This window comes from Struthio camelus, chromosome 7 (assembly GCF_040807025.1).
Source record: "Struthio camelus isolate bStrCam1 chromosome 7, bStrCam1.hap1, whole genome shotgun sequence".
Lineage (NCBI taxonomy): Eukaryota > Metazoa > Chordata > Aves > Struthioniformes > Struthionidae > Struthio > Struthio camelus.
Window position 1 is genome coordinate 35,664,667 of NC_090948.1, and position 20,905 is coordinate 35,685,571.

The following is a 20,905-nucleotide window of genomic DNA, read 5'->3' on the forward strand; positions in this document are numbered from 1 at the left end:
GACAAAGGCGGCATGAATAATTCAGGAAGTATTTATCTATGATTTCTGTACAGAAAGGGAATGTGAAAAAAAAACCTGCCCACCTAGAGGCAAAAAGTTCCATAGTCCCCCTTATCTAGACTATAACGACTCAGAAATGATGAGAGGAGAGAGCATGAAAAATTACTATGAGCAAGGTTGGTTGACAGTTTAATTACATTATAGAAGTTAAGCTAACCTTATACACCTCCAACACAGCTAGTGATACGCTTCAGGTTGAACACAGCTACCTAGAGAGGCCTCAGGTCAAAACAAACACTGAATAGTCTAACTTCTTTTTTTAAGAATGATTTAAATCAAATGGGAGAATCAGTTCAGTGCTAGCACAGATTGTGACCTACGACAGAAGATTACGGAACAGCTTTAAACGTTAGTGGACGTTAAAAAAAGTCTGTCAGGATTTTACAGCATTCCAACTATACACCAAGAAGAACAAAATAGAACGTACAAGGTACAGTGACCAGGAAAGAGGACAAACTAAAACACATAGTAGCTTGGATACATCTTTTAAACAACTATATTTGGATGGAAGAGGTGGGTGTAGACAGTCTACTATCCAACCCAGAGTAACAGTTCAGAACTACTGGATTGGCACTTTCAAAAACTTTCATTTTTGTCCCCCAAACACTCATCCTGAACCAGCCGGCAGAGGCAGAGTAGACGAGATGATAGGAAGTGTTACTGTTGTACGCTCTCAGCACTCCAAGACATACTAAGCGCTCTGCCCAGGAACAGTGACTCTTTATCTTTCTGAGGCTACAAACCACAGAACTGCAGGTAGAGTGTATGTCAGCTGTAATGGCACGCCTGCCAGATTGGCATGGCTTTGTTAAGGCTTTACTAATTAGGGCATCATAAGGCAGTAATGAGTGGTGGGGGGCGGGGGGTTGGGAGAAAGAAGACAGAGGTAGAAGACAGACACATCCACTTTGGTAAAGGGAAAAAAAAAATCCCATGAATTAAGTAATCCGGATGTAAGTATCAGTGTAACTGCTTCAAGTTATTTCATGAGAAACAGCCAATAAAAGCAAGCTTCATTTCCAGGAAGCAACAAGGGATCTGTGCCAGTATGCCATTTCACTTTTTGCTTGCTTTGCTGGAACTACTGCATACACTTTTCAAGTTTAGTTTGTAAACCTCACTTTAATGTTTCCAGTTTAGCGGACTTTGAGCAATTGCTGTATTATGAAAGAGGAAGGATACCTAGCCAACGTGCTGGGCTTCCTCCTGCCAGAAATTACAAAAACAAGAATCAATCACAGAAGACTGAACTCCCTTCTCACCCACAGATGGGATTTCTTTCATAAGCTTACCTCAGAGCAGGAGAGCGCCTCATGGCTATGCCTCGTCTGGGGTTTTATTAAGGAACCTGAAAGAATCTTTTCAGTAGAATTCTTTCCCACATCACCACAATTCCAGACAGACTGTGACATTTTGAAGAATTACAGGGATTGAAGTTGCTTCTAAAACAAAGGCGTTGCGATAGAAAGCCAGGGCTCCTGGCTTCTCTTAATTCCTTCCAACTTCCTTTAGCTGCTGACGCTTCTTATTCTACCTAGTTTTGCAGACAGAGGCAGATATAATGGGCTAGCTAACATTCAGATCTTAGATGATCATTTGAGTACAGGTTGCAGGAATTCTCAGCAACAGTATTGGCACTGGCCACCTTCAGGGGGAGAAGTGTTGAGAGGAGCTAGTGCTGTGGGCTCCAACACCGTTTTTCTGTTAATGACCCTATTTTTAGATTAGGGCCACATCCTGTAACATAGGAGAAACATTTCAGAAACATCCTCATGCAGTTAAGGTTGTACAGGAATTATTTTAAAAGAGGTGTTCCAAGGAGCAAAACACTAGGCATTACAGTCTCCATACTCTGTTTTGGGACATACGATACGCTATAAATACTAAATATCATTTTGTGTTAGAAGTTCACTGGCTTTCCTTATCAGAGATATTTGGAGAGAGAAGCTGAGGAAGTAAGAAGTCAAACACAAGAACACTAAGAGCCAGAGTTACATTCAGCGCAAATCTCTCATAACCCTTCACCTGATCTGGCATGCTGCTTTTGAAGAACTCCTGAACTACAAGGATGTGTGCTAACTTCACTGTGTAGTATTAGACTGCCGGTTCTGCTACTACATTTCCCTCAAGCTTTTTTCCAATGAACAACTTCTTGTTAAGTGGTTTATCATTCTTTCACCAGGAGGTTTTTGACAAACAAGGAATTAAAGTAGTAATGTTGTTTCAGAAAAGAACGTGTCCAAGGAGAGGCTGAAACATACTCAGCGACTTCTGAAAAGGTTAAGAGGGATTTCATCCTTCTGCTTTTGCTTTCCTGCTTCACCAATGCATAGCCCAACACACACACAAACACACAAAGCATTTTTCTTGAAGGAAACTCCAGCGGCACTGATGAAACTAAGTTCTGCGTTAAGAAATCTCAAGTGGAAAAAGTTAGGATTTTATTCTTCACCTTTCAGTTTCCCCTTGCATTCCTTACAAAATCAGAAGTTTAAACACTCGTGTTTCTCTTCTAGCTTAGGCACGCAACTGATCCTCGCATTGCTGGCAACAAGCTATAGTTATTAACTGCTCTATGCGTAAGCAAATATATTTCTAGGTTATAGTCTAACGAAGCACTTTCAATTCCTTGCTGAACCAATTAACGTAACTTTCTTACCTGAGGGTCATCTGCTTGTCTCAGTGAGAAACAAGGGTTCAAGTCAACAAAAAACATCTCATAGTGTTGAAGCAAATACAGCAGGAAGCCATTGTAAAGCCTTTGTTCTTCCCAAGCCAAGGGACTTGCTGGGATCCTAAGGGAAGAGCAGGTGGATTAAGTTTAGCAGCTCTCAGATCACAGTCAAGTGACTATTCACCCAGGGAGTCCCCAGTACCCTTGATAATTCAGCAAAGCAGCCAACGGGGGGACTGTATAAAATGGTGCTCCAGCACCATTTCCAGCAAGCGACTGTTGGGGCAAGGACCATCTTCATTTAGTGGGATCACAATGCTGGGAGCCTCACAGTGATGAGGCTCCAGTTCGATGGGCAGTTTGCATTGCGTTGAAGCTTCTGAGGCAGCCTAACAAAATAGCTGGAACAAGTAATAATTCAGCCCCGTAGGTCATAAAAACCAAGGATGAAGAGGACAAAAAAAAAACCCTGGAACCTGCCACCGCTACACGGCTGAGAAATTGTTCTCGAGGTGGAAGAGAGCTGTTTGTGTTGTTTCAGCTTAGTTTACGAGGGTGGACTTCACCAGCTGGAATAAGATCTTCTTGTCAAAATTGCCTGGAAAAAAACACTAGGTAAGAGTCTGCTTCAGTATAATAATCTGTAATTTCACAAATTACAGGCACATGCACTGGAACTTCTGGATATTTGCAGTAACGTGTGTGTGTGTGTGTTTTTAAGTAGCAGCTGTACTATCCACATAAGTAGTCTAAGTCAGAATAAATTAATTATAGTCAGAAGATTCATTATGTGGAACTGTACTCTTATTTCCTGAAGGAACTACATATTCCCCTCATGAACTATTCTGGAGGCTTGGAGAACATTTACATAAACGCTGTCAACTAATTCAGCCTCCTCAGCCATGTTGCACGAACTCAGTTCCACCCAGCACGATATTAATATTTAAATAAGAAATTCATGAACACTGGAGACTAAAGCAGAGCCATACGCACATCATTCTTGTTTGCCAAATCTGGCAGTGCGTTTATTATTCAGCTGTGATTTTAAAGGACAGACACACACACAGAGTCCAGTTCAAGTGCTTTCATTCATGAACTCCTTTGTAAACTTACTGTTGTGTCTGTAAGAACTCGAGTTTGGGATTCTTTTGAATGAGGATGGTTTAAGCAGAGTTATAAACAGGCACGGCCTTAGAAAGATTTACAGGACAAACTACTGTATCATTTCTCCTTCTTGGATCCCTCTTTCTCTTTCCCTCAGAAAGAGGGATCCAAGTGCCTCAAAAAGTCCCCTGCCTTCTTTTTCAGCTTCTTTAACTTGAGATTGGTTCCCTAATCCATCTGTACCAACTGTTAACTCCCTACTGGCAAGGACCGCTCCACAACCGTTTGCGAAGACAAACGGCTCTCCTCTCTTGCCAGGGGCCCTCTTTCCTTTACTAGCAGCCTACATCTTGGGCACCCAGTTCTCAGACACAATGGTAATTTAAAAAAAAGTCACGTTGTCAATTCAAATCAAAAGCATGCTCTGGAGCGTTACTCTCCAGTTGGCTCCAAACATCAATGTCTTCTCATCCTCAGACCACCATAGGTGACAATACATCGATAATACAAATTGGGGAAAATATACTTCTATGCATTCATATTTCATAACAACTTCCAATTAGTTTAGTGAAACAATCACTTACTGCATCTTCAGATACTTAGCTGATAGGTAGTATAGCTATATTGTCAGGCTGACAGTAGGGGAACCGTGTTTACACACAGCTGAACTCAGGACACGTTGCTAGGAAGAGCACAGCTATCAAGCATATTCTGCACTTCATCCAAAAAAACCCTACCATCAGTTGTAGCGCAAATCACACTCGCCACAAGGGGTAACAATCAAAACTCGAGCAACAGGAATCAACTACTGATTTCCTTGAGGGAATGGAGACCTTTCAAAAAGCTGCTCTGCTACAATGCTAAGCTAAAATACCCATGCAGCTCACGCCTTGGCTTTTTTCAGTAGATTTGCTAAGGGTCCTGCTGGCTTCTGTATGAAGATCAGGTCAACAAGTCTGCAAATTTTCAGAAAAAATGAGTCCAAGTGAGTAGAAGCCAACAGACAGTTGGCTGCTATCCTTACGCACTTATGCGAGAATTGCTTACTGACGTTATTAGCAAATACCTATTTGAAGATGAGGCATAACAAAGCACCCACAGAAATTCAAGCAGTTATCAGTCCAATCTCTGATAAAACGCTTTCTCCTCAGACTTTAAATGTACCAGTGCAAGGAGAGATCAGCAAGGCACAACAAAGCAGCTGGCAAGAGGAAGGAGGAAAAGCAACAGAAAGAAATATGTCAGAAAATGAGCAGAAAGATATCAACAGTTTGAAGTGGTGGAAGAGTAGAGCTTAGCAAAGGAAGTCTAGGGAGTGGCCAGTCTGACACAACCTCAGAATTACTTTTTTAATTCCCTTACATACAGGAAGGTGAGAACAGGAATGCGGCATCATGCAGATGTTGAGAATGAAGTCTCAAAAGGAAAGCAAACTTGGGAGTGCTGGATGAGCAACTACGCAACAGTGAAGGTAGCTTCATTTAGTATCTGGGGGAGAAAAATAGCATGAGGGAGGGAGGCTGGCAGAAGAAACCAGGAGGAGGAGGTTTGCCAGGATGATAAAAGTAAAATTGTAACATTTCACTCGGTTCTTCTTCTTCTGAGGCTTAACTCCTTGTCTTATTCCCACTTTGGGTCCCCTCACCCTAACAGGCATGGAAAATACATACGCTAGAAATATTGTAAAAGAGTAACTCCAATACAAAGATGATTTACATCAAACATTCAAAATAAGCAGCATTAAAGTGAGGTGCTGCAACAGATTAAAAATAGAGAGTTTATTTAATACTGTTTCCACATGATCCATGCTATTAGTTTTCCACATGATCCATGCTATTAGTTTTCCACATGATCCATGCTATTAGTTTTCCACATGATCCATGCTATTAGTTTTCTAGCATTTAAAATTCTTAATGACAGCTCTCTGTGATCCTTCCAATTTAACACCTGTACTAGGGCTTACACTTTGTTTTGCAATTACTGTAGTTACTAATTGCAAGGGATATGCAGTTTTGTTTTGTACAGCGTAGTCAGCAGCAAGTTTTATACTCTAGTTTTGTGTCCCCAAAGCCCATAGATGTCCCAAGTACTGAATATTCAAACCCAGTCACTTCACTGAAACCAGAGATACGACAGGTCTCTACAGATGTGTCAACAGACTGAGACAGCTGGTAATCATAGGTAGAATTTACACTTCAATAAAACTGGTTCAACAATTTAAAATACAGAGATTTATAAACAATCTACTTTACTTTGCTTAACATCAAAGCAGGAAAAAGTAATTGCATGAAGATGTAAACGGCCAGAACACATGCAGAACAGTTTTAATTAGCACGTATCACAAGAGGCTCGGGTGGGGTGGCTGAGCCCATCAAGGAGCATCCCAGTATTTCGGTCCCCACAGCACTCCACGCTACAGGAAGGGCTCGGGGCTGGGGGTAGAGGCTTACCAACGCCTTCACAAATACCGGCCCAGAACAAATAACAAAGCTTAATATGTAGCACCAGCAGAAATAACAATTAAGACTTAGTCGTAACAGCAGTATCTAATTAATCGATCAGTAACTATACATTCAACTCCACATACAACACGGAACAGAAATGTTTACAAGCGTGTATACGTATGCGTGTGCATATATACACACACGAGCTCGAACCGCTAAGGGGAAAGGTACCTGGTGGTTACACCGGAAGGCGCGGGGGGGGGGGGGTCTCCAAGGCCGAGGGCTCCCCAGCGGGCACAGCGCGCAGCCGCCGCGCTCCCGGGGCGAGCAGCCGCACCGAGCCGCTGTGCCGCCTCAGCCACTGCCCCCCCGGGGGGGGGGGGGGAGAAGGGAGGTACTCACGTGTCCGCCGACGGCAGCGGGGGGGATCCCCAGCCGCCCGACCCAGCGTCCCCGGCCGCCCGCAGCCCCCCGGGGAGGAGAGCGCCTTGCGGACGGCCGCCCGGCGCCCCCGAGCCTCGAGGAAGGCCGCTGAGGCGGCTCCTGCCCCGGCGGCTCCAGCCACCGCAGCTCCCCGCCCACCCCCCCGACCCCGACACCAACCGTCGCTGCGGCACGCGCCCCTCTTATAGCCGTCCCGCTCGGCCGCAGGCGAGTGATTGGCGGGATCTGCCCCGACCCCGCTCCTATTGGTCCGCTCTCGACCTCCCCTCCCCCGAGGCGCACGCAGACCCCGCCCCGCCCCCTTCTGGAAGGTTCCGCCGTCACCTGGAAGGTTCCTCCTTCTGGAAGGTTCCGGCAGGGCCTGGGGCCCGCCAGCCCCCGGGCGGGCAGCTCCCGCGGGCACCGGCCCTCAGGGAAAGGGCGGGGGGGCTCGCACCTCGCGGCCGCTGCCCAATAACACCCCTTTTCCTAACCTCCCCCCTAAACCAAGCCTTCCGTGACAGCGTGTCTTAAGCGCAGTTAACATTACCATCCAGAAGGTTATTTCCAACACCTGCCTGGCATACACATCCTTGCAAACAACGTGCAAATTGCGGAAAAACTCCTCTGTATGTTCTGACTTAACAAATACAGCCAGGACAGTCTTCAAAAAGGGCAAGAAGGAGGAGCCAGGAAACTGCAGGCCTGTCAGCCTCACCTCCATCCCTGGAAAGGTGATGGAACAGCTCCTCCTGAAGGTCATCACTAAGCATCTGGAGGACAAGAAGGTGATCAGGAGTAGTCAGCATGGATTCACCAAAGGGAAATCATGCTTGACCAATCTGATAGCCTTCTATGACAGAATGACTGGCTGGGTAGATGAGGGCAGAGCAGTGGATGTTGTCTACCTGGACTTCAGCAAGGCTTTTGACACTGTCTCCCATCACATCCTCCTAGGTAAGCTCAGGAAGTGTGGGCTAGACGAGTGGACGGTGAGGTGGCTTGAGAACTGGCTGGATGGCCGAGCTCAGAGGGTTGTGGTGAATGGCGCAGAGTCAAGTTGGAGGCCTGTGGCTAGTGGTGTCCCCCAGGGGTCAGTCCTGGGTCCAGTCTTGTTCAATATATTCATCAATGACCTGGAGGAAGGGACAGAGTGCACCCTCAGCAAGTTTGCTGATGAGACTAAACTGGGGGGAGAGGCTAACACACCAGAAGACTGTGCTGCCATTCTGAGGGACCTGGACAGGCTGGAGAGGTGGGCGGAGAGGAACCTCCTGAAGTTCAACAAAGGCAAGTGCAAGGTCCAGCACCTAGGCAGGAATAATCCCATGCACCAGTACAGGCTGGGGACTGACCTGTTGGAAAGTAGCTCTGCCGAGAAGGACCTGGGAGTGCTGGTGGACAACAAGTTAAACATGAGCCAGCAGTGTGCCCTTGTGGCCAAGGCGGCCAATGGGATCCTGGGGTGCATTAGGCAGAGTGTTGCCAGCAGGTCGAGGGAGGTGATCCTGCCCCTCTACTCAGCCCTGGGGAGGGCCCACCTGGAGTACTGTGTCCAGTTCTGGGCTCCCCAGTACAAGAGAGACATGGCACTCCTGGAGAGAGTCCAGCGGAGGGCTACCAAGATGATTAGAGGGCTGGAGCATCTCTCCTATGAAGAAAGACTGCAAGAGCTGGGCCTGTTCAGCCTGGAGAAGAGAAGACTGAGAGGGGATCTCATCAACGTGTACAAGTATCTGAAGGGGGAGTGTCAAGAGGATGAGGCCAGCCTCTTCTCCGTGGTGCCCAGCAACAGGACAAGAGGCAACGGGCAGAAACTGAACCACAGGCAGTTCCATCTGAACCTGAGAAAAAACTTCTTCACTGTGAGGGTGACAGAGCATTGGAACAGGTTGCCCAGAGAGGTGGTGGAGTCTCCTTCGCTGGAGATATTCAAAACCCGTCTGGATGTGATCCTGGGCAATATGCTCTAGGTGACCCTGCTTGAACAGGGAGGTTGGACGAGATGATCTCCAGAGGTCCCTTCCAACCTAAACGATTCTGTGATTCTGTGAGGACTAACTCACTCGTCTCACGTTTCAGTGAATCTACACTTTGGGTGCCAAACCTTTAATAATGTTCTGGTTAATTGCATCAACTTTTGCTCAGAAAGACATAAAGGAAATGTATGACTTGGTTCTCTGTGAATTTGGTTTGCTGCGTCAGAGTCTCTTTAAAGTTTGCTCTTACCGAGGCGGATAGAAATGGTCTACTCCGACTCGCTGGAGGCCTTAGGTCACCCGGCAGGAAGCAGTACAGCAGTCTGACTGAGGGGACAGGACAGCTGCAAGGCTCTCCCCCTCCACCCAGCTCCAAAGAGGTGATTCTTCAGAGTCTTACCAGGTAGTAACTCTCAAAGGGCAACGCTAGTTATACGCTTCAAAAAAGATAAGCTCCAGATTTACTAATTTCTCTTCCAGAGCTGGTGAGATCAGAATGATTATAAAAAGCTGGAGATAATGCTCAGAGGGCAGATGTATTTCTCCTTATGGTAGCTGTATTGCTTGACAAGTCACTCTGGCAAGGAAACCAGGGAAGCCTCATGCTGACTGTTTTCAAGACTTCTCAGGCAGGTCATTGCCGCAAACATTCAGTTTAGCACTGAGTATACTCTAAAAACCAGACAAAGCAGCCTGCCGAGAAGTAGCTGGATCACCTCCCAAAACTGACTGAGATGCTTAACTTCTGTGGAGATACAGAAATCAGTGGGTATAGTTTCAGGGAACTTGGGAACAGAGATAAAGGAATAAAATTAAGTATTCGTGTGTGTGCACGCGCGCGCGCACACACACACACACACACAAGGCCCATGTAATGGTGAAGGAGACCTGACGTCAAGAGAGTGAAGTCAGTGCTGTCCTTGTTGAGTTAGCACTGGAGTCCAGAGCCTGGATTTTGGAGAAGGCCTTGTGGCATCAGCCCTCTACATGTTATGATCAAAAATATCATCATCCAACTAATCCAGATACTGGAATTAAACCTCATCTACCTACCATCATTTTCTAATTTTAGCACCCAGATATTAAGGAGCTCAGCTTTTAGTTCTGTAATTGCTCTGTTCCATCACTGAATATCCTCCATGGTAAAGCCTGTTCTCACAGGAGTGATTGGTATAACTCCTACCACACTAAATGCCTTTAAAGTTTCCTCCCTGAGCTGTACTATTGCTAAAATAAGGCTCTTTAATTCAGACCACCTGCAAAGATTATAAACTCGTACAACATCTGGTGATAAGCTCATGCAGCAGGTAAGCAGAGGCAAATGCAGAAGTCCTCAGAAAACAGCAACAAAGTTTAAGAGAATCACAAAACAAAAATCTATCATTGATTTCTATTATACTTGGTACTAATTTCGCTGACTATATCTTTTTAATAACTTACTTTCCTTGCCATACAAAACAAAGTGGAAAATAACAAGGCTTTTATTACTGTATAGAAAATATCAACTGTTAATATATAGATACTGCAATGTGGCATTGGCTAATGGTTCACCTTAAACTGGAGTGGCTACGAACCACTAAAACAAAGGTTGTTTGCAAAACTGTAAGACAGGTATGAACATTTTAACATCCTCTTGTGCTAACATGAAGATAAAGAACCAAATCATTCCAGTATTGCTGGAAAATCCACTCCTATCAGGAACCACTCTAGGCTTTTTCTTCTCACTGCCTTGACTTGTCTGACACATGACCTTCTTTTTTAGCATCTAGTTATGCATCTGTTCACCACCATCCCTAACTCACCTTCCCTAGCTTCGGCCCAGCGTTTACTACCTGTAAGCTCAGGCAGCCTCTGCTCTCCTCAGATTGGAACTTGCATTCCAGCGGCACGGACATATCCGAACGTTGCTTGACAAGGGGAGAATGAAATACTTCTTTCTTCATAGAAAACAGTTCTTTCTCTCATATCAAATGCTACTACGAGGTCAGAATCACTCTCGACTTTCCAGAATCAATGCCATCCCTAGGTAGCCTCCACAGCTAGCACGTGGTTTGCTAGGAAAACAGAAGTATTTCTCATTCAAAGAGCTTTCCATCCCCCACACCTCTTCAATGGTTTCATAGTTGAGGTTGCCTCTATACTGCAAGGACCTAACAGCCTCTATACTGCAAGGACCTAACAGCCTCTATACTGCAAGGACCTAACAGAGCTAAGGCAGTCAGTCAACTCAGTCTGTTCTCATCTGCTCATAAGACACCATATAGTCATTTAACTTCCAAAATGCTGTACTTAGTATTAGATGTATAGTTGTGACGGAAAGCCTTATTTTTAAGCGTGATCTGGTAGCACTATTAAAAATAGCTAAATAGAAACAGAGTACTCACTTAAAAAGAGTGGGCCCAAACACAATGGCTAGGTTTTCCAGAGTCATGAAATTCACTGCACTGTATGTTGATATCTTTAACAGGAAAGTAGCCAGGAACTGAAGGAGGCTGAGATGAGCTTTGGGCAGGCTGCTGAGTAACTCTCTCAGATTCTTTATACGTTCTGTTGTGTTGACTTCGTGCTCTGTAAAACATAAGTTATTAACATACATAGATATTCCTAACAATAACACGATTACATCATAGACTGGCATTTTTACAGATCTGGGAAAGAGAGAAGGTTTTAAAAAAACACTAGAACAAGGTAAAGAATATATATGTGCTAAATGAAGAATTACTACACTTAGTTTTGACAATTATTTTTGCATATTAACATTTAAGTGCCATGGATTTTCCAGATATTGGGCTTAATATATTATGCTTCTACTTATTCTTCCTGTTACAACAGAAGAATCTAGTGGTTTTTTAAATGGAGTTGCAGGCAATAGTTGTGTACCTGAATCCTTAAAGCCACTTTAAAAACGTTACAAGTTTGTCGGCCTTGACTCTCCCCAGAGATTTGGTACGTGCTGTACGACTCTCGTTAAGAGGGATAAGCATTTGTACCCTTTCAGCCCCACATCAGTCTTCGTTTCCTGACTAATTGGTAGCTGTCATTCTCAAAGCATCTTTGCTCTATAAATATGCAACTACGTTTACACAAGAGATGCTTAAAAATCTAAATTGGGGATACTTAGCATTTCCTTGTTTCTCTTTCTTCAAGGAAGAGTTACAAGCCAAAAAATGCATTCACATACAACTCTATTTGATCACCAATTCAGAATTAATATGATAAAGTCTCCTGGATATTGGAACTGAGATGACAGCACTGCTCTATAACCAGCAGCTGATGCTCAAATTTGCAATATATTTCCAGAACGCATCTGGGTGCCTTTCCATTGTGAATGGCAACTCATACCCTAAAGGGCAATTCTATCACTAAAAAAAATACGTTCTATAAAGGCCAAAACCTATGCTGTTCAACCTTTTAATAAACTCTCTGGAAAACGGGATGGAGAAAAAAAAAAAAAGTAACTGAGTAAGACTGTTCAGGGTAGTCAAAGCAAAGTGACCGCGCAAAAAATAACCTGGCACTTAGTAGATGAAGTTTAAACAAAAGCAGTCCACAGTCCAACCCACAACCCTCCCTTATTTGTATGCAAACATCTGAATTAGTTATCACTCAAAATCACTGGGCACAATTGTCTGAAAGCATTAGCTAAGCGATTAGTGGCAGTGTTTTATGTGCTTTTATACAGCTAAGAACTATAGATATGAATATCGCTGTAGTACAGTATATTGCTGTAGGGACCCATTCTGTCTTTGCGTTTTGAATGTTTCATGCCCTTCCACCCACTCCTGCCCAAGGAGATAAGAAAACTAGTAAAAAACATCAGAGATGTACAGAAAGGCTTCTGTACAAGGGAAGATTAAATACATAGAAAAGGTTCAGCTTGGAAGACAGAGAAGTGAGGCAGTGGATACATAAAGGCATGAGCAGACTTAAGACGGTGATTAAATTAAAGAGAGATTAAAAAGAGATTAAAATCTCTTTATTAAAAATAAAAATGGCATTCCTATTTAAAATTTTATCAAAAATTAAAATGGCATTCCCAGACGTAGTAAGACATCAAGTTTAAAAAGAGAACATGCAGAGAAGGCACCTCCTCAAAGAATACAGGACTGGCTCGCAGAATGCCTTGCTACAGGATGTTGTGAAGTTTGAAAGCGTCCATGAATTCAAAAAGGGATTAGTCAAAGTTAATGGAAGATAGGTCCATCAAGAGCAATTAACCATCAGTATCAGGTTAAGGAAACTCTTAAGTCCTTGCTTACTAGGAAGGTGCAAAGAACATATTATCTGTCACTGTCAGAGAAAGGACAGTATCTTGGCAGGTGCCCGTTCCATACCTTGGAAAGTTTTTAGAAAGCCAGCACATAAGTGGTCTGGAAAAACAGCCACTGGGAGTTCCTTCAGAAAGAGTTTCAGTAGACTGGCAACAGAATCAACATCTCCATCGTTAATAAGGTCTACTTTTTCTCCTTGATTGTATTTCTGCTTCAATTCCTTGATTTTATTCACTGAGCCACTGATTCGAAATATACCTACACGCTCCAGACCTGTTTGGCGAGAAATATAAAACAGTAAGCAGTGCATTACCTGTGCAATAAGTACTGTAACCTCAAAAAGCAAAAAAAAAAAAAAAAAAAAGAGCTCATCTAAGAAAGTATAACAGCTATAAAAATAGACGGTGCAAATGCTGACCTGTTACAGCCGAAAAGCACAGTTTAAACAAGAAGTAACAGTTCTCAGAGACCAGAACAGAGAAAACATGAACTCACCAAATACTTCCAGGTATTCCACCATCTGTGTCACAAGAAAGGGAACGCCACATTGTGCTGCATCCTGTATGAGAGTTTCTAGAGGAACCCCAAATGCACTTCTGTCCTTTTTGAACTGGAGATCTGGTGTGACTTTATTTGTTGTTTGCTTAACTTGAATAGAAGATAATGATTTCTGGGGAATAAAAACAGGTAAGTGATACATAGAAGCTGGATTTTATCATTACACCTTAGCTACTATTTTGTCTTCATTTAGACAGCTTTCTAGTATACATTTTCCCTCTACTGCACATTCCTAAAATACTAATACTACTCGTCTTCTGATAGAACTGAGACAAGACCTGCAATTGGATAGATCCAAATAAAAACCATAGGTGCCCAAGTCTGCTCAAGTCCAAAATGCAGGTGCTAAAAGTCTTCCCCTGTCCAGTGCCAAAGAACAAGAGCTTACTATCATGTGCCCTAGGAGACTGGTATTATGCTTCTACGCTTTCCCAGACCTTCAAAACAGCAAGACTCTTCACTCCTACTTGTGCTCCAGGGAAAATGCACTGCTTTATTAAAACAGCAAGACACGTGAATTATGATACACTTTCTTTACTTCTGTATGCACTCATGGGTCTGAACCACTCTTGGAATGAAACAGTAATCACATTTTCTAAAACGCAGCTATAGAAATCGTATTTACAACAGGTGAACATCACAGGGCTAGACCACTCAGAGGAAAGGGGCGGGTACAGGTCAGGTCAAATGCCCTGTTTAGGATGGGGAGGGATGTGCTGCTGAACCTCTCTCTCTCTCGGGATAGAGCCCTAACACGTCAGGCAAAAAGTCTGCCCTAACGCTAGTGTGTAACTTTCTAACCCCAGCTATCCAATCTATGAAGGAAGAAATACAAGATTCATGGAGCTAGAACAAAAATTTAAGAAACAACCACGGACTTGCCTGGCAAAAAGGCCTCTTGGGTTCTAATCTTTACTCTCCAGGTTATTTCTGATGTTCTTACCCCAACAAATGATGTAAAGACGTACAAAAGAAAACATGAACGATTTGCCCTCAGGAGCTGTTTTATCATCTCACTAGAGGCTAGACCACTCGGAGGAACGCGGGGGGCAGGGGGAGGGGGTGTCAGGACACTCAAACACATGCTATCCCTTTCCTTCCCATTCACTCTGTTTCTAAGCAATGCAAATTTAACCTTTGCTTCTGGAATATCAAATCCAAAATTGCAACTTAGCGGAAATCTCAACTGACAGAAAGTTGTGTTCCCAGCACATAAGCTGATACTTTCTCAATGCAACCCTGCGTCATAGCTTCAGACATATTTCTCCCACTGATATCTGTTGATGGCCATATAAGCAATCACATCATCCCTAAATACTTGCTAACTGAACAGCAAGGAAGCTGTCAGCCATAGTCAAACATCTGAAGAGAAAGCGCAGTATGTCGGTGATAGTAGCCAAAGAAACCAAAACAAACCCACAAAGTTTGCTGTGAGCACCTGTCATTAGTATACTTTCCTATCCACTGAGTGACCTCTGAATTTTCCAGAAATAACAAAGATAAGAATCAGCCAGTGCTATCCCTACCAAAGGGAGAGAACGCCCTCAGTCCCCTACCCTCCTTCCCTCCTCTTCCTCCTCCCCATGCTTTGCCTAGAAACAGGGGAAATTATCCACTATGCTAGATTTTGTCCTAGTTCTTCTATCAGTCAGGCTATGCTCAGAGACCTGTTGGAGAAGACACATTTATATGAAGTCGTGTTTTACGCAAAACAATGAAAGCAGAAGTCAAAACCTGAATTATTCAGATTTACAGGATGATGATACCAGTTCTACATCAGGAAAATTTAAATAGTATCTGTATTTCATTTTAAAGGAGGATTTTAAGTTTTTATATTATCATCCCAAGACATTTTATAATTAGCCTTTTCTCAAATATTTTTACTGCTCTGTTTTCAGAAGGAAAAAGGAAAGATTTTCCTACAGTTTTGTAGCTGAAGTACAACAGAAAAAGCTTTTTTTCAGCTCATAAAATGCAAACCTTCAGTAACGCCACAAGCCAGAACTTGACTTGCCTGTGTTCAGTTTTGTTACCATGGTGAACACACACACACACACACACACACAGAAAAACCCTAAACCTTATTTTACTCTATCAGTATATAAGCAAGTTTAGAACATGATGCTAATACTAAAGCATTAATAATTACGTGAAATAAACCAATATCAATATGGAAAAAATTATTTTAGAGTATTCTTGCTACATAAGCTGTCAAGTGTTGGGAAATTCTCTAGTTTTAAAATTCCTACGACATCTTACTCTAAATGCCTTCCCTTTCCCGCTTCAAATGTAACAGCTGGGTTGAGGGAAGTAAATCTTTTTTCAGAAAGAAGAAAGGACATAGAAGAGACTCAATAAGCCAGATTTAAGTCCACTTACACAAATTGAAAGGGAGGCACTTGCTCCCATATTAGACTGAAGGAGAATATCAGTATTTCAGTTGTGCTGCTCAGAAAATAAAGTCATCTTTCTTCTCATTACAGCTCGATGCAGTCCAGTCAAAGTTAACTGCAGCCATGTGGGCTGTTACTCTGTAATTAACTTATCATAGTATAATTGCTAAGTAACCTCTTAATCAGTAGTTTCACTCCAGATTCTGTGGAAGGTAGAAATTAACTGCTAGTAAACGTGGATTCCTTGTAGCAAATACTTGCCTCCCGAGTCATGCTGCAAAAGCTCATGGACGCGTTACCATCAAGAGATGTTTCCATGGTACCTAACACACACAGTGGCACAGCTTCCTGTAAGTTCACAGACCGTGTGTTAGATACTTAATTTTAAATGTTTTTTTAAATGCAGGTTTGCAAATAATCAGTTCACCTACTGTTCATTCTATCTGCTTACAGCAATAACTAAATATTCTGAGGTGGTCTACAGTGTATGCATATTACAGATATACATTTATATAACACCTGCGCAGTCATTTTGATAGACATATGAGCAAAGATCCATGCAGCCTTTGAAATATGGAGATGCAGATGCTGTTAAGCTCAGCGTCCTGTGTTATAATTCTCATAGAAATAAAGCATCTCCTCTGAAGTAAGCCTCAACAAAACATGCAACATTGTAGTTAAATGTAATTGGGAGAGATTCTTAACATAAATATAATAGATTTTCTAATGTGGTATATACCAAACAAAAACAACAAAATGCAGAAGACAAAAAATACAGGAGCCAAGCAAGACCCTGCTGGTGGGGTACTGGAAAGCCAGGAGTTGCTCTGTCAACATATTGGACTGCTATTTTGCAGCGCTAAACAGAGGTGATTCCCTCTTCCTCAATAGGAATAATGTTTGAAAAATCTTGGGGATTTTTAGCCCATTTACCTCTCTGCAAGATGTTGTGATGAGGTTTGGAAATGCTATGATTTCAGGTTTTCTTGCCTACCTGGGCTGAGAAGAGAGTATACACAGATGAGGGCCTTTCTTTCTCATTAAGGCACCCTGACAGCCCCTTACCTCTACCCCCATCTGCAGGAAGCACATGGTTAAAACCCTAGAGAGTGGGGTTCCGACTTTGACAAAAATGCCTCACTGCCATCTCCCAGTGCTCCAAATCTGGGGTTTCCAGCCCTCTGCAAATATCTTTTTACCCCACTGTGCAGTGGAAGAGGGTTGCTGATTAAGCAGGTCTGATGGGCATTTAATCCCTTTTCCATGGGGCACGCACCATTCCCACAGGATGGCTGGCTTTCCCCAAGTCCATTTTGGCCAGCGCCGTTATCCTGGATCTGGGCAGTGACTCCTGGCATCAGTGCAGGAGAGACGCGGAGGCACCACAATGCAACACAAGGACAGGCCAGGAGATAGCCAAAATTAGAGCCTTATACTCAGTGGCGGCAAACTGAGTTGCTTCTACCAAAGTCTGTCATACTTCCTACTATTCAAAGCATCTCAGTATTTTCTATTAGGGCATTAAGAACACAAATGTTTTACCCAGCATGACTGCAATTTGAACTGCTGGCAGCAGTAGGGACAAGTAAACAGCTGCTCTGCAGAGCAGACACATTAGGGCTGGGTACTGCAACCCAGAGAGATAAGAACCAGAGGAGAGATGCTCTCCTGTCTGTCAGGCCCTTCAAGGCCAGAGCGGGAGAGGCCCATCCAGCACGGTGCTTGCCATCACTGTTCCTCCCTGTCGCTCGTGGGTACCGGGCTCTCATGAAGCACTCTCCAGCCAGCCTAAATTAAACACTGGAATTAACAGACTTTAGCATCTGAGCTTTCCTTCAGTGCCAAAAAAGCAGGCCCCAGCCTTTAATGTGCCACACGACCAAGCGGAACATGGGCTCTTCTTCTAGGGATTTGGTAAGGAAAGAGTTCAGAAAATAGCCGCAGGACAAAGCAGTGCTGGAGCAAGAGCCACCTGCAGACTAACAGGCCCACTAGGCTGCACATTGCCAGGTCGAGGGAAGGCCCAGCACCAGGCTGACTTTCCCCAGCCTGGCCCTGCCACCACCTTACAGAGAGCCCCGTGATGCCTCACGGCTCTTGCCCAGCTCCCTCCTGCCCCTCACACACCACCCTGGGCTGTGTGCACAGCCCCAGCCCCTCTTCCCCAGCAACGCCGCCCTCGGCCTCCTGCCCTGGCCAGCCTGCAGCCACACAACCCGTTCTCCCCACCACACGCTCAACCCCCGCAGGCTGAGCTGGGGACCGCAGGTCCCCTTCTCCAGCCACCCAGCCTACCCTGAAGACAGAGAGACAAGAGGCCGCATGGCTACCTGCTGGCTTCCCTGCAGCAGCCCTTCCCCGGGCCAGGAGCAGCCCCAGCCTCATCACCACAGATGAGCCTCACCTGGGCCCAGCCACCTCAGCTGTGGCTAGCTGAGGGGCCACGGCCCAGCCCCTAGCCCCTCCAGGGCTGCCACCCTACTGAACTAACCCCTGTGATTACCAGGCATGCATGTGCACCTTGTGGCATCCTGTTCCCCTTCCAGCTCCTACATGCAGGGGATTGTCGTAGCTGTGCATTCTTGCTAGTACGGAAGTGTGGTCCAGATATGTCAGATTATTAATCCCAAAGTTGCACTGAACACAAAAGTGCCTCTGAAATAGCAGCAGCTGACCTCAGTGCTCTTCGTCTGCGCCGTGCGGCCTGGACGCAGGGATAGAAGCAACCAGTGCTGCTGGTAAAGAGCCAGGACTGCTGACTAACTTGGCACCCTGTAAACACACAGCCAGCTGTGCTGGTTCACAGCTAGCCAGTTGAAAGCTATGCTTATGCATTTTCAGTACAAGAGACTCTCAGGGCTGTTTATGCTGCTTCTCATGCAGACCCAGAGCCGTTCCTGTAGCACAGCAGCTCTGCCACTTCCTCACGCAATCGTCGGCTAGCAAGCGAGGAGCATGTGATTTGCACAGATGGAGGAATTTACCGTTCGACTGCAGACATCTTCCCCTTCCTCTACTGTGAAACTCTGGTACGTTGTTTGCCTCTCAAGCAGGGTGACAGTGCTCTGGCTCTCATGCGTGCCTGGCAGCAGGGCACTCTGTCACAAGGGTTCCCACTGGGTCACCCAAGTTCTTGGCTGTGAGGGGAAATGAACCAGTAGGCTCTGCTGAAGCTGACGTTGCCAAGTCATCCTGAAACCAAGCTGTATACGCAGCCAACTGCCAATGGAGCGGCAGTTTTCTCCTGCCTCTGAGGGATTCCTGGATCCCCCTTCCCTCCCCCCTCCACAGTACATGGTGCCTGTCCCGTGGCTGTCAGCCAAAGGAAATACTGTAGGTGCTAGGATTGTACTGCCACACCAATCAGGACAGTGCTAGTGATCACCAAATGGCAAGTGAGATGAGCAACTGTAAATTTACGACCAGTAATTATAGTGAGAGTTTTCACTTACCCATGTGTAGACTGGATCAACGCCCTACCAAGATGAGATGCAGAGATAAAGTTATTGGACGCAAGAACTGACTGCTTCTGAGTACGAAGTTTCACAGAACACGACGCCAGGCTCAGTTTGGTCTCGAGGGGTGCAAAAGAATCGGGTCCTAGGAGAGCTGCTCTGCAGTAGTGAATGCAACACAATTATGTTTAACAGTGTAGCAGGAAAGAGCAGGCTGAACAAATCCAGCACACAGATGTTCAGCCTCAAGAGAACGAACTATGTAAATATGCAGTGAAAGCTAAAAAAGCCAACAAAATGTATTGGCCCTTCCATACCCCATGACTTGAGTGCACTCCTCTGTCACAGCAGTATGGTTGTCCAGTTCTCATATCTGAGAAAATACATGCAGCATTTTGGTATGTGACACCCCATCTCTGCTGCATTCAAATCCTCTGCCCCATCACTGTTCTCCAGCAATGAGAGGTAGTGCTCTCCTACCCTCCATGCCCTCGCATACTTTTACTGCTGCATTTTCAAGGCAGCTATGAGCAGGAGCAGCTTTCCCACCTTTGCTGGGTCCCTTTGGGACAGACAAAAGTACAGTGCATTCAGAGCCACCAGCGTCCCGCGGACTGTGTCAATAGGCTGGTGGTACTTCAGGCTCTGCAGAGATAACATCTCACAGAAGGCCTGTACAAATCAAAAAGAAAATCTGTCTCAAACTCTTCACTCCCCACCCCTCCACCCCACAGAATGTTCCACCTCCCATCTTAGAAGATTTCATAGGAATCATCCTTTTCTGACATGTCACTCTCCCCTGCTTCAGCTAAAGATGTTAACTGTAGGCAAATAACTTTTAAAGCAATAAATACCCTTTCCAAACAGCAAGTACAAATTTCGTCTACTGGATCATCACAGCAGTAACAGTGCAAAGACGACAGCGACTGTAAAGCGTCACTGTTTATTAGCTGCTCAGTCTCTACTGGTCCTCTGATTGCCATTATTCTTTGCAAGAAGAGAATTCTATACAAGAATTCGTTTTCAAGACCTGCCTGTTGTGTGCGAAAACAGCATTCAAAGAGGCTTACTTAAAACGAAAAGACATTTCCGTTCCCCCGAAAGCCTGCAACAGCTAGAGGGCACACGAGACTTGCCGGAGATGTAATGCTACAAACCTCACTTCAGAGGGAGCAAGGAGACCTAAGCCCTTGATAGAATTTCCTTTTGCACAAAATAACATATTTTAGAGGGGTGATCTTGCATTGCTGTCGCACGGAGGCCAGAAGCCCACAGGCAGCCCTAATTAAATATATAACGGCATATACCAAGTAACTGCAATTCAAACCCTTGCTGCTCAATCTTTACAACCACGGAATCAAAGGCAATCTCAGCAGGACTTCGGCTGTATGAATATGACGTGCAGTACTTTGGGCAGCCACCCTGACTTCAGGGAGCACGTCTACATTAAAAACAAAACTGTTCATCTCATAACATTCTGCCGCCAAGGCATAAGCTTCTGAGAAAAGACAGTGCCCTGGCCTGGGTGGTTTCAGGAGACCGGG

The 20,905-nt window shown here is 44.7% G+C and overlaps 1 protein-coding gene across 1 annotated transcript in view; it reads right to left on the bottom strand.

The window, feature by feature from the left end:
• FAM13C (family with sequence similarity 13 member C) overlaps positions 1–18,513 on the bottom strand; it is a 138,832-nt gene extending 120,319 nt beyond the window's left edge. Inside the window, exons 1-5 of the mRNA XM_068950728.1 lie at positions 18,427–18,513; positions 13,451–13,625; positions 13,019–13,228; positions 11,069–11,252; positions 2,720–2,855 (exon numbers count right to left, since the gene is read on the bottom strand). Of these exons, the coding sequence (XP_068806829.1) occupies positions 2,720–2,855; positions 11,069–11,252; positions 13,019–13,228; positions 13,451–13,625; positions 18,427–18,486 (765 nt within the window). The 5' untranslated portion in view covers positions 18,487–18,513. The remainder of the gene's footprint in view (positions 1–2,719; positions 2,856–11,068; positions 11,253–13,018; positions 13,229–13,450; positions 13,626–18,426) is intronic.
• Between the last annotated feature and the right edge of the window lie 2,392 nt (positions 18,514–20,905).